At 36.4% G+C, this 13,621-nt stretch overlaps 1 protein-coding gene across 1 annotated transcript in view; it reads left to right on the top strand.

Annotated features, from left to right (window-relative positions):
* PGM5 (phosphoglucomutase 5) overlaps positions 1–13,621 on the top strand; it is a 60,354-nt gene that overhangs the window by 29,379 nt on the left and 17,354 nt on the right. Inside the window, exons 7-8 of the mRNA XM_014057785.2 lie at positions 11,762–11,877; positions 13,395–13,530. Of these exons, the coding sequence (XP_013913260.2) occupies positions 11,762–11,877; positions 13,395–13,530 (252 nt within the window). The remainder of the gene's footprint in view (positions 1–11,761; positions 11,878–13,394; positions 13,531–13,621) is intronic.

Genomic DNA, 13,621 nt, shown 5'->3' with positions numbered 1-13,621 from the left:
CCCCATTTAATGAACTTTTTTGCCACAGTTGTTCACTGAACTCCTGCAGTTGTTAAGTTAATAACATGGTTGTTAAAGGAATCTGGTTCCACCACTGGCTTTGCTAGTCAGAAAGTCACAAAAGGTGTTCACATTACCCTGGGACACTGTAACCTTCATAAATATGAGTCAGTTGCCAAGCATTTTAATTTTGATCACATGACCATGGGGATGCTGCAACATGTGAAAAATGTTCATGTCACTTTTTTCAGTGCCTTTGTAACTTTGAACGGTCACTAAATGAACTGTTGTAAGTCAAGGACTATCTGTACTGCATTCTAACCACTGCTCCACCAGGGCTCTTGTAAGCAAAGCATAGTTAAACCAAATCATAAGTACATGATGTGTGAACTCAAGTCTAAATAGACACAAACATCTCATCTGCTGATAAACATGAGTGTTTAAAGAATCATCTTTGTTATATATAGGTGGTACTTGACTTATGACCAAATCAGAACCCCGTTTTATGACTCTATTTTGCCCTGATTGTAAAATGAATCACTGCGGTTGTTATGTGAATCATGCTGTTATTAAATGGATCTAGCTTCCCCACTGACTTTGCTTGTCGGAAGACATTTAGGAAGGTTACAAATGGTAAAAATAAAAAAAGAGGAATATAAAACACAGGCATTCGCGGACGATATGGTATTTATATTAGAGGAACCATTAAAATCAGAAATTAAATTAATCCAAAAAATAGAGGAATTTGGTAGGATAGCGGGACTTAAAATTAACAAGAACAAAACAAAGATCATTACGAAGAATTTCACCAAAAAAACAAGAGCAAGAATTAGAGGAAAACATGGGAATGCAGATAGTAAAAAAGGTAAAATATTTAGGAATTTGGCTGACAGGGAAATGATCAACAATTAAGGAAGACAATTATGATATGATTGAGAAATTAAGAAAGATTTGGAAAATTGGAAGAAACTACAAGTATCATTAATGGGAAGAATTGCCATTGTTAAAATGAATATCTTACCAAAAAAATATTTTTATTTCAAGTGGTACCTATTAGCTTAGGGAGAATCTTTTTCATAGATTTAAACAAATTAATTGCACAATTTATTTGGTCAAGAAAAAACCCACACATAAATTAAAATTGTTACAGAACAATTGAGAAAAAGGAGGATTTGGACTTCCTGATTGGGACATTTATTATCAAGCAGCAGCTCTCATCTGAATAAGGGACTGGATCAGAAGATTACTAACAATAGAAGGTTACAATTTGGAACTGGGTTGGCCTGCCTTTATCTGGGATGGGAAAGACAAAACCCATAGCTATTTCCAAAAACATTTAATTAGAAAAGTTCTACTTCAAATATGGTTAAAAATCAAAACAAAACATTACAACAAAATCCCAATCTGGCTATCCATCATAGAAGTTCTGATATACCCGAATATATTAGACATAAACAAGATAATAAGATATGAAGACATATTAGATAACCAAGAAAGACTAAAAACAAGGCAAGAATTGAAAGACGAAGGAATAGACATTGGCTGGTGGCTGTATTTACAAATACAGACAAGGTATAAAAAAGACAGAGGAAGGGATGGATTTTATAAGGAGCCACAAGAACTGGATAAAATTCCAAAGAGAACTAAATAAAAATTGATTAAAAATATATCATTATTAAAATTTAAAATGGAAGAAGAAACGGTGAAAGAAATGATGATAACATAGGGGACAAATTTTGAGTATACTATAGAATTGGCAAAATGGGAAAAAATTTGGGAAATAAATTACAAATTAACAATGGCAACGGCATATAGAGAGAACATGTACAAGATGTTCTACAGATGGCATCTCCCACGAGGGAGAATTGCGAAAATGTTTCCAGAGTGCTCACCTATCTGTTGGAAATGCAACCAACAACATGGAACATACCACTATATGTGGTGGACATGCGCATCTGTGAAAAAATATTGGAAAAAAATAAAAGATTGGCTGGAGGAGATTACCATGCAACAAATTGAACTAAAACCGGAATTATTTCTGTTAAGAATTATAAAAGGAAATTATGAAAAAAATATTAGATACTTAATTCTACACATAATCACAGCAGCGAGAATTACATTTGCACAAAACTGTCAAATAATTCCACACCTACAGAAGAAAATGTAATAAAAAATATTGGAATGTGCAGAGATGGATAGGCTCATGAAAGAATTAAAAGAGAAAGAAGAATCTGGATATTACTCTGAATGGAATTTATGGTATAATTGGCTAGAGCAGGGGTCAGCAAACTCTGGAGCCGCATGTGGCTCTTTCCTCCCTCACCGGTCAGCGCCACAATTTTGAGAGGAGCTTTCGGTGGTGGGTGGAGAGAAGCACAGTGTGCCAGGAGAAGACCCTACGGCAAGGGGATGGTTTTCCAGTTGTCTCCACAATTTATAGGGCTTTCCGTTATGACAGCTAGAGGAAAAGGTATGCTATGCTAGGAGGAGGAGGTGGGGGAACTGAACTTCCGATCAGCTCCAGAATTGATCAGGGGGCTTCCGGTTAGGACCTTTGTGGCTTCCGGTGTTTTCTGTGGGAAACGGGTCCAAATGACTCTTTGAGTGTTTAAGTTTGCCGACTCCTTGGCTAGAGGAAAGAGGGAGAAAAGCAGGAAAGCAAAAAAGAAAGGAAGAAAGATCAACAAATGAAAAAACAACTACAAAACCAGAAAATGATTAAAAGATAGAAATATAAAATACACGGTAGCAAATCAATAATAGTAAATGGATACAGAACAAGTCAAATGTAATAAAGGTTGTTAGAATATATAGAATGTTATATATAGAATGAAGAAAAAAGATGTATGAAATAATATAAATGTACATATATATATATAGTTCTACAAGATCTATATGTACAGATAAAATAATTACAACAAATATGTAAAAGAAGTGTAATGTGTTGCAAAGATGTGAAGTTTGCATAAACAAAATAAGAAGTTTTTTTAAAAAAAGGAAGGTTACAAATGGTGATTACATGACCCCTAGAACCCTGCAATTGTTATAAACAGGTTGCCAAGCCCCCAATTTTTGATCCAGTGAACAGGGGAATGCTGCAAAGGCCATGTCTAAAAAACGATCCTAAGTCACTTTTTTCAATGCAGTTGTAACTTTGCATCGTCATTAAATGAATGGTTGTAAGTCGAGGGCCCCCTGTAGTCTATTCAACCCTTTCTTCAGTGCCCGATGCTTTTAGCTTGTTTGACTTTATGGCAGGGATGGACTATCCCTGGCTAGTAAACTCTGTGCAACCTCCATTTTCCAAGACTTAGAATAAGCTCAGAACAATATTTGTTGACCAAACTTTTGATCCTCAGTGAGGCATGGATTTTGCATTTTTCCTTAAAGAGCATGCACACTGGGGCTATTTATTCCCTATGGGGCTTGATGGGCTTAGTTTGTATTTTAAACTTATCCAGAAATCAAACACTAACTCTAATTATATAATTGTGTCACTAACTGGGACTTTTGTATGCCAGAGGGGTTGAGGAAAACATTCAAAATGGCTCTCCACTTTTGTTTTGAGATGACTAGCTCTGCTGAAGTGACTTTGGTAAAACTCATTTGCAAATTGTACTATTGAGCTCAGTCGTCAGAATTTCTGAGGAACTCAAAATTATTTTTCTCCTTTCTTCTAAGGGTAAAATATTTTCCTTCCACCACCAAAAAGAAAGTTTCCATGTTATCATTATTTACACAGACATGTCTAACTTGGCACTGCTTTTTTCCTCCCAGTATCCTTTCTTTTTGTTTGGATATGGCAGGACTGTTGTGAAATGAATATTTTTAATGACTTTTCTCAAAAACTAATCAAATGGCTTCGTAAACAGCGGGGTCCATTTTGTTATTAATTCCAGGGAATTTAGAGCAGTTTTAATTCAGTAGCCTTCCTCTGAGACCTGGGCCTCTTTTCATTTCCTTCATGTCCTAGACTGAACCTTTGATACCGAAAAGCAGAGGGAGGGAGGGAGGGAGGGAGGGGAGGGAGGGAGGGAGGGAGGGAAGGAAGGAAGGAAGGAAGGAAGGGATTTCTTTAACCCACTTCCCATGGTAGGAATTCTAATGAAGGGCCATGATCTGAAAATACTGTTTTTAATCCCCTAAAGATACACAGTTCAAATATTATAATGGATAATAGCTTAATTTTAGTTTAATGATTATACAAACCTGGCCACTATATTAAGCCTAAGTTTATAATTTTTTAGTATGGTTTATGCAACAAACTAAATTAGGCTAAGGATAGGGTGGGTTGGATAAATTATGTGTGTTCAGCAGGTTGGAAGAATTTATTGATTGGGTGGTTTGTGAATCAGATAATTACATTAAACCAGTGGTGAGTTGCTCTTACCGTCGCTACTTGTACGCTGATCATGGTCTGTTCGTGCAAGTGCCAGAAGTGCGCTGTGCACATATGGATATGAGCAAAATTTGGAAAGTACAGTGCAACTTTATGCTTTGCAGAGAGCGTGCAGATCTGTTTTTTTGAACTTCAGCAAGTCATTAAAAAACGTTTAAATGTGAAGAATAGTTATCTTTTTTTAAAGAGAAAGTGTTTGAAATGGTGATAGTCTTGAATTATGGAATGTTGCACACAAATATAGAATTGAAGGTGCTTGTTGAATGTGGTAAGAGCAATATATGATGAAAGTAAAGCACTCAAGAGGCTAAACAAAATGTTTAATGAACAGTCTTGAGCAGTGAGTAGTTATATAACATCCCTTGGTTATTAAAATATTTATGGAAAATATATAAGAATGGTTGTGGTGCCAAAGACTTAGCCAAAGACTAATCCTTTGAAAAATAATATATCAAAGACCAAGGTAGTTACATTTGATAGGAAAAATGGTATGAAGGATTGTGAGTTATACATAAGTGGCAAAAAAACTAAACCTAACCTTGTTAGAATGTCCACTACCAAAGATGAAAAAGTGAATGAATAATTAATATATGCAAATGTGGGTAGAACGAATATATGGAGAGGTATAATAACTATGTTGGCATAACTAGATTCAGCAATGCATTTTTTTTGTATTTGCATGTCTTTAGTTTCTTTTGCTTATTATTTTGTACTCCATTACTTTACTTTGCATGTTATTTATTCCAAAAGAAAGTCATGTGATGGGTATATGTTTTTGCTTAAACATTTCATGTACAAAAACAATCTGACTTGAATTAGAGAGAATACACTGTATGAATGCTGCCTTGGCACAATTGTAATTTTCCGTGACTTCAGGGACTAAATTGAAGAAAAATATGTCTGAAAATATTCCAGGAACTAGCCAAATGAAGTATTCTGAAAATACACTATTAACAAGCAATAAATACTTCAGGGAATCTCCAGGAAAGCTGGTATAAATTGTAATAGTTCATTGTTAACACAGATTTAATTGGCTATAAAAAAGAACCACAAGGGTGTTGAATTCAGTTTTAAAAGTAGATGGGCCTTGGAAGAGGCAATAGACTTCCTTGCAGTCCCTTCCCCCAAATGCTTTTGTTTCACTTCTGCTGTTGGAAATTTCTTACAACTGGGAAAAAATACCTGGAAAAAGGAAGGTGCATCATTTCTTTCTAAAAGATCTGTTCGTTTTTTCTGCATAGCACTGGGAGAGAGAAGTGATTTATTAATTCCCAGGAGTAAGGAGCTTCTCATTCTTCTCATCTTCCATGACTGATGACATCTCAGGATGTGGGACACTGCTTGTATGTTCCATGTTGCATTCTTGGTTGGTCATCTAGAAAGTGAAAGAATCAATGTGCTCATGAAATTCTCTTGTGATCACTAGATTTACAAGCAATCAACAAACTCAGATGTGAAGAAAGATCTGCAGGTAGCAAAATTGTAATAGATTGGTTTCAAACTGCTTGTGAATAGTTACAATTTTTTTTTACTATGCAGGGGTTCACTTTATTCAACCATAATGGGTTTGTGTTGAAACAAACAAAAGGCACTGGTGGTTACCTATAAAGGCATGGGGCCAAGATACTTGAAGGACTGTCTCTGTCCAATTGCCATTACCTGCCCTATTATATCTGGCAGCAGTGGTGTGCTTCAGTTCCCTCAATTAAATTAAATGACATATTGCAGGATACAGGAAGTGTTTCTTTTCTGTTATGACATCTGCCCTCTAGAACACCTTTCACCCAAGATCAGAACGGCCCCTTATCTGCTGGCCTTCAGAAAGCTTTCAGGACTTGGCAGTGCTCTGGTATGGAGGTTGGAAAGTATGTGCAGCCCCTGGGATTTGTTATTATTCTGAGGTTTTAGTTTTGATTATGTGATGCGTGTTCTTATAATTGTTGATGTCACTGTTTTAAATTTTGAAGTATTTTGCCACCCAGAGTTGCTTTGGTGAGACAGATGGGTCATATGCATGAAATAAAATAGAGAAATGCTTATAGAAATATACTAGAACAGTGGCCCCCAACCTTTTGGACACCTGGGACTGGTTCTGTGGAGAGATGTTTTTCTAAGGACTGGAGGGGACGTAGTTTTGGGTGCCAATTGCATTCTGTGGCTGGGGCTTCACTTGTTGGTGTGGCCCAGTTTCTGGCATGCCCTGGACTTGTGCCAGTCCACGGATCGGAGGATGCGGACCCCTGCATTTGAAGTCAGGGAATCTTTCAAAATAGTGAATATTTTAACTGAACAAATAGATTTATTTGCAGTGTCGTGGATGCAATTTATAAAATAAAGTAAGATTTCTTTAATTGAAATAATGGATATGCTGCATTTAAAATGTGCAGATTATTTGGTCTGGGCTCTGAAAATCCAGCCAAATATTAAATGGCAACAAAAATATACAGAAAGAAATGAGCCCTCCCTTGTCTTCTAACAATCATTCAGATTTCTGCAGCCTATATCTGGTTCTCTTAAACAACTAGTTTCTAGCATGTGGCTTTGTTTACAAGTCTGAATTAGCTGAGCCATCAGTAGACATGTAAGAAAGCAATTGGAAAAACACTGATTTACTGAACTCTCTTCCATTTTATCCAAGAAGGCCATTTAGTCATTTTGTTTCTTATCTTTCTGAAGCATCCTTTTTATCTGTTTGCTAGGTCAAAGCTGCAGTTCCAGAGTTTTATTTATTTTATTTTATTTTATTTTTTGCACATAAATCCAAAATAATGGGAGTAGCAGCTGCAGTGCTTACCATATATGGGATATTGGCAGTTGCTTGGTTCTACTCTTGGTATATATACTTGATGCCTTTTAAGGGAAGTCAGTGCCTGCAGAGTGAAAATATCCAGAAACCAAACATGTATTTCATAGACCTGCCACTTTTTTACTGTTAGGATCATATGAAAAGTACAAGGTCCGGGGATTAACGCTTCAAATAGAAAGGAAAAGAGTTGGTTTTTTTTTTAAGTTGAGAAATCTTAGATAAGATCTCCAGAACAACAGAGAAAATTACCATCCAAGTTCTTTATACAAGATAGCATTTTTGTGGTTTGTGTCTTGGCTTACACATTATTGCAAAGTTTGACAAAATAAACTGCTGTCTTTGCATATACTTTGAGGTAAAACCTTCACTGAATTCTATAGTAACGTCAGTAACTTTTGAAGTATTTAAAAAATATGCAGGCTGCAAAAATTGTCAAATGCCTTATCATGGTTCTGTACTGCTCTCACATATGTTCTTGGTTATACTCCCATTCTGTTCTGGAACATATCACATAAAACTCTCTTAAATCTTCTGTATTACACTCCTTTTGACCTAAGATGAAACAGTTGAAACTTCGAGGGTTAAGTACATTTGAAGATAAGTACATTTCTTTGACTAAACTGTTTTTAACATTTTCCATTTCTTGGCCCAGTAAAATTAGCTGGCTTCTTCTTTCAAATCATTTTTTTTAATTTCATAGGTCTCTTTACACATTTATCTCAGAGGTGGGTGGCTCCTGGTTCAGCCTGGATCAGGAGAACCGGCAGTAGTGGCGGCGGGAGGCCCCGCCCAGATGCTTCTGCGCATGCTTCTTGCACGAGCGAGCATGCCCAAACTGGTAGTAAAAAAATTAGCAACCCATCACTGATTTATCTGTATACTACTAAAACTCTCATTGCCATGTTATTTAACAGGGCAAAATAATGTATCATAGTGGGAACAAGGTACCTCAAATGGGCTAATGTACAGAATGGGGAGGGAGGAAAAGGGTAAGAAATAAAAAAAGGAAAGGAAGAATAGAGAAGAAAGGAGAAACAGGGGGAAAGGAACCCAGTGTACCTTTTCTGGCCTATAACAGCCCTGTACATTTCCCCAATTCATGCTCCTCCCGCCCCCTGCACCTTCCTCAACCATGTGGTACACCTTGTACATCCTTGCATATCCTCCCTGACCTCACCACTCCTTATATAGTCCCATGTACAATTGCTGGATCACACCCCAATGCACCTCCTTTCTCCCTTCCCTACAAAGCAGCAGTGACTTACCTGACTGCTGGCCTTCAGCCTGCAACATTTTGCTGATTTTTCCCATTGATTTTCTCCCTAGAAGCTTACCATAGACAAAGTAAATGGAAAAAGATGGCAGGAATTCTAAGGAGGAAGAGAAAGAGAGTGAGAGGGAGGGAGGAAGATAAGAGGGATAAGGAAGGGAGGGAAGAAGATTGCTGATCTTCTAAAGAAGGATTTCTAATAACCATGAAGGTTCAAAAGAGCATCAGAAATGGAAGCAATGCCCAACTTCTTGCAGGCTTCTCGCTGAGTTTCCTTTTGGGAACCTCAGTGGGGAAGCCTTCAAGAAGTTGGACATTGTTTCTATGCCCACTGCATTTTATTTCTATATCTAGAAAATATCTCTGAAAGGATGACCTAATAGGCCACAGGTTGCCTAATATGCCATGAAAGAGAATAATATTATCCTGTAATGATTTTAATTTGATATTTGATATTGTAACGGCAACTTATCTGGGGTGAATAGTTTAACAAATCATAGTTAATTAGATGAACCATCACGTTCTAACTATGAAAAAACTCAGACAATATATTTCTCTCTGTAGTTCCAGAGATCTTATCTATTAAAAATGTATTCCCATCTGTTCAGAAGGATAATCTATGATATTGTAAGGAATAGGAATGTTGGATGTTTTCTGTCACAATTTTTGAATGCCACACTGGCTTGGTCCCCTAGAACATAATGTATAGGTAGTCCTTGACTTACAACAGTTCATTTAGTGACTGTTTGAAGTTACAAAGGCACTGAAAAAGTGGCTTATGACTGTTTTTCACACTTACAACCATTGCAGCATCCCCATTGTCACCTGAACAAAATTCATATCTTGGCAACTGAGTCATATTTATGACCATTGCAGGTCCTGTGATCAACTTTTGTGGCCTTCCAACAAACAAAGTCAATGGGGAAGCCAGATTCACATAACAACCATGTTACTAACTTAACCACTGTGGCAAGAAGAATAAAAAAAAGGGCAAAATTCACTTAACAAATTTCTCATTTAGCAACATAAATTTTGGGCTCAGTTGTGGTCATAGGTTGAGGACTACCTGAAGCAGTGGTGGGTTCCGGATTCTGTTCCAACCGGTACGGTTGGAATTGCCCCGGCGTCACTCACATGCACGCACATGGCTTGCGTGCACATACATGCAGCGCACACATGCGTCGTACTTGCCTGCGATGCTTTTGCAAGCCTCCGCGACTCTCCAACTGTTGGGTGGAACATCGCGCAGGCGCCATACGCACCGTGCACAGAAGCGGCAAAGGCTTAAAGCACAGGTAAGTAGTGAGGGTGGGTGGCTGGGTGGGCTTTCCGGAGCACCATACTGGAACGATATCCGGTGCTCCGGGCTGGCTCCGGTACACCCATACTGGGGCGTACCGCCTGCAACCCACCACTGACCTTAAGTTAATTTTGTTTGTTAATGTGTCAACCATATAGTAATACTCAACAAACAAGAGATTTGAAAGCTGGCAAGGCATTGTATGTCAAGTTTATAATATTTATTTTGAATAGATACTACTTTCATGTTTCACTCCTAATGTCTTTTGTACTGACTTTTTGAATTTGTTTTTTTTGGGGGGGGCAGAGGATATTTATTTTAGCTGGTTTGCTTGTGGATTCTCTGTGACTGCCTTCTCCATTTCAGATTTAGGGAATTAAATGCCAAGACTGTGGAAAGCTGCAACAGTTTGAAAATTTATGTCTGTGGGAAGAGAATAAAGCAAATTCATTCTACAATATTTTCCTTATTACTGTAGGGCTACGATAGGCTTATGACTTCCTTATTACTGTAGGGCTGCAAATCTTTAACAATCATTATTAAGGCAGCAAAGTTATTGTAAACTGGTTTGGCGCTATTTAGCGGTCATCTGGCTTATTGCAACCCAGATATGGTAGCACTTGTGAAATTTATGCTAATGTTTTTGTTTTATATTGTAAACACACTGTGAAAATAACAAATTAAATAAAATTAAATTTTCTAAAGATACAAAAAACTATTTGCTTTATTCATCAAGATCAAAATATATTCTTCTGGAAATATGTGCATTTTTCTGTACATAAGTAACAAGCAATTATAGCTATTTTGGTGTATGAAAAACATCTGAAAGTTGCAATTATTGGGTATTATTGGCATTAAAAATGGTACAAAAAGGACTGCACACTTCATCTTAGGTTAATTTGAAAACAAGCTTCCTGGATGGAAATAGCTAGCTAACATTTTGAATTTCAAGTTGCACTAAATCAATGATCATAATTTTCTCTCACAATACAGATCTTGTACCAGAGCTAATTACACATAAATTAAAGTATCTTATTTAAAGTTAAAATTATTAACTATAGTACTTATTCCAAATAATTCCTCAGCTAATATATATGTAATCTATAATTTAATTTTGTGGACATAATTTATTATATCCTGATTTCTAGGATATAGAGCAGCGTTTTTCAATTACTTTCCATTGAAATCCTAGGTCATGATTTAAAATAAAATCTTGCTCTTTGAAATGCTAGTACTGGCAGTGTCACAACCTGGTTTGCTGATGTTGTAAACATTGTAAATCATAAATTGTGTAAGTTGGAAATGAATTGTATAGTCAAGCAATATGTAGAGTTTCACGATAGCTGAAATTATTTCAAGGATTCTTACATTGAAAGAATGAGAAAAATATACTAGAGATATTGATTATAACAAAAAGGCACATGAGGCTGGCTGGCATTTCAGTTAATCTGTGTATCTGTATGTTAAAGTTGTGTGTGTGAGAGAGACAAAGGAAGGGAGGGGGGAATAACTAAGTAAAATTTAATTGTGTTTGATTATTCTCATTTAATGCAATTGAAAGCCTGGAAATCACCAACACACACAGAGAGACATTATAAAGAAAATAATTAGATAAATAAAGAAAATTTAATAAGGATTAAAATACCTGAAAAAGAAAAAAAGAAAGAACAGAAAATTTTAAAAAGGGAATTACTGAAAATCTAACTTGTCCCTTTTTACAACATCTGCTACTTTACAATATTTGTAAACTTCAAATTATTTGGGAAAAAATGTTTGAAGGGGAAAAAATTTCAGGGGAATATAGCATTTTGTTCTTCTAAGAAATACTTCTTTTAAACAACTGTACTAAGTGGCACTTAGTACAGAACCTGAATCCAGTTTTTAATCCATGGCTTTACTTAAAATGAATGCATTTACATAATTCTATATCCATATATTCAAAAAACTATAGTATATCAATAAAATACGTTGTATTTTTTTTTTTAGGGTTGCAAAATCAATGAAAGTACCTGTATATGAAACACCGGCAGGTTGGAGGTTCTTCTCAAATCTGATGGATTCTGGTCGATGCTCTCTCTGTGGAGAAGAAAGTTTTGGCACTGGTAAGATTAATAGTCTGAAAGCATTTCTGAATGCAGGTAGTCCTTGACTTACAACCACAATTGAGCCCAAAATTTCTATTGCTAATTTAGATATTTGTTAAGTGAACTTTGCCCCATTCTACAACTTGTCTTGCCACAGTTGTGCAGTGAATCATTGCAATTGATAAGTTAGTAACCCGGCTGTTAAGTGAATCGTGCTTCCCCAATGGGTTTGCTGGTCAGAAGGTCGCAAAAGGGGATTACATGACCTTGGGACACAGCAATGGTCATAAATATGAACCAGTTGTCAAGATTCTGAATTTTGATCATCTGATCATGGGGATGCTACAAAGTTGTAACTGTGAAAAAGGGTCATGTCACTTTTTTCAGAGCCATTTTAACTTTGAATGACCACTAAATGAACTGTTGTAAGTTGAGGACTTTCTGCATTGTTAAACTACAGCACCTACTCCATTTCACAACTCTAAAAACACTATCAAATAAATTTCTGTTGAATGTATTAAACATAGACTCAAGTCTCATATTTGCAATAGTGGCAAATATCTACCTTCACCCTTATCCGGTCTCATATGTTAATGAAATCTCTGTACATCAGTTTAGGTAAAGGTAAAGGTTCCCTTCACACATATGTGCTAGTCGTTCCCGACTCTAGGAGGCGGTGCTCATCTCCGTTTCAAAGGCGAAGAGCCAGCACTGTCCAAAACCTCTCTATGTTCATGTGGGCATGACTAAATGTCGAACACTGTTAACTTCCCACCCAAAATGGTTCCCATTTTTCAATTTGCATTTTTTACATGTTTTGAACTGCTAGGTTGGCAGAAGCTGGGACAAGTAATGCGAGCTCACTCCGTTACGCAGTACTAGGGATTCGAACTGCCAAACTGCCGATCTTTCTCAGCATCTTAGCCACTGAGCCACCATATCCACATCAGATTAGCCTTTGTTAATTCTGAACTTTTTGAGCAAAAGCAAATACAAGATGTCTAGAAGATTTTTTTGATACAACAGAAAAAGATTTTGTTTCTATATTAGCAATATATTGGCATTTACCCCAAACAATAAAAACTTGCTAAATTCTATATGAAACATTTTGGAGGTTGGGAAGAACATTATGCATACAAATACAAATACATACAAAAACAGCAAATAAAGTGGTTAGCTCACCTGGGGAGGATGTTGTGGGATTCCATACCATACGAGGTATATACCTGGTTGTATACTAATTAATTGATAAACTGTTCTTTTTTGTAAAAAAATGCATGGAATTTTTAAAATGCAATCAATAAGTGTAATAAAGGATTAGGAAAGGGACCAGTCTGAAGAAGTTGAGTTTGTTGTTTTATGTATGCTGCATAAGAAAAAACTCAAATTTTCCAAATCCTACTGTACTTTTAATATAGTAAAAATATTTTCACATATTTGGGAAGTTGAGCAATTCACTGAATAGCAGCATCTCTGTTTCCAATCCAAATGAGATTATCTCTTATCATTTAATACGTTTACTCTTTTTTCCATAGGATCTGACCACATCCGAGAGAAAGATGGACTTTGGGCTGTTTTAATTTGGCTCTCAATTATGGCAGCTCGAAAGCAGGGCGTGGAGGAAATTGTTAGAGATCACTGGACAAAATTTGGCCGTCACTATTATTGCAGGTGAAGAGTTATCAGCAGAATAATAGCTATTTTAATTCAAGTTTTTACAACGTCTATTTTATACCTTTAGAAATAATGATGAAAGTAATTA

This window comes from Thamnophis sirtalis, unplaced genomic scaffold (assembly GCF_051295495.1).
Source record: "Thamnophis sirtalis isolate CommonGarterSnake01/CBP01778 unplaced genomic scaffold, rThaSir2_p1.2 scaffold_5, whole genome shotgun sequence".
In the NCBI taxonomy this organism is placed as follows: Eukaryota; Metazoa; Chordata; class Lepidosauria; order Squamata; family Natricidae; genus Thamnophis; species Thamnophis sirtalis.
This window is presented reverse-complemented; position numbering and strand designations above follow the sequence as displayed.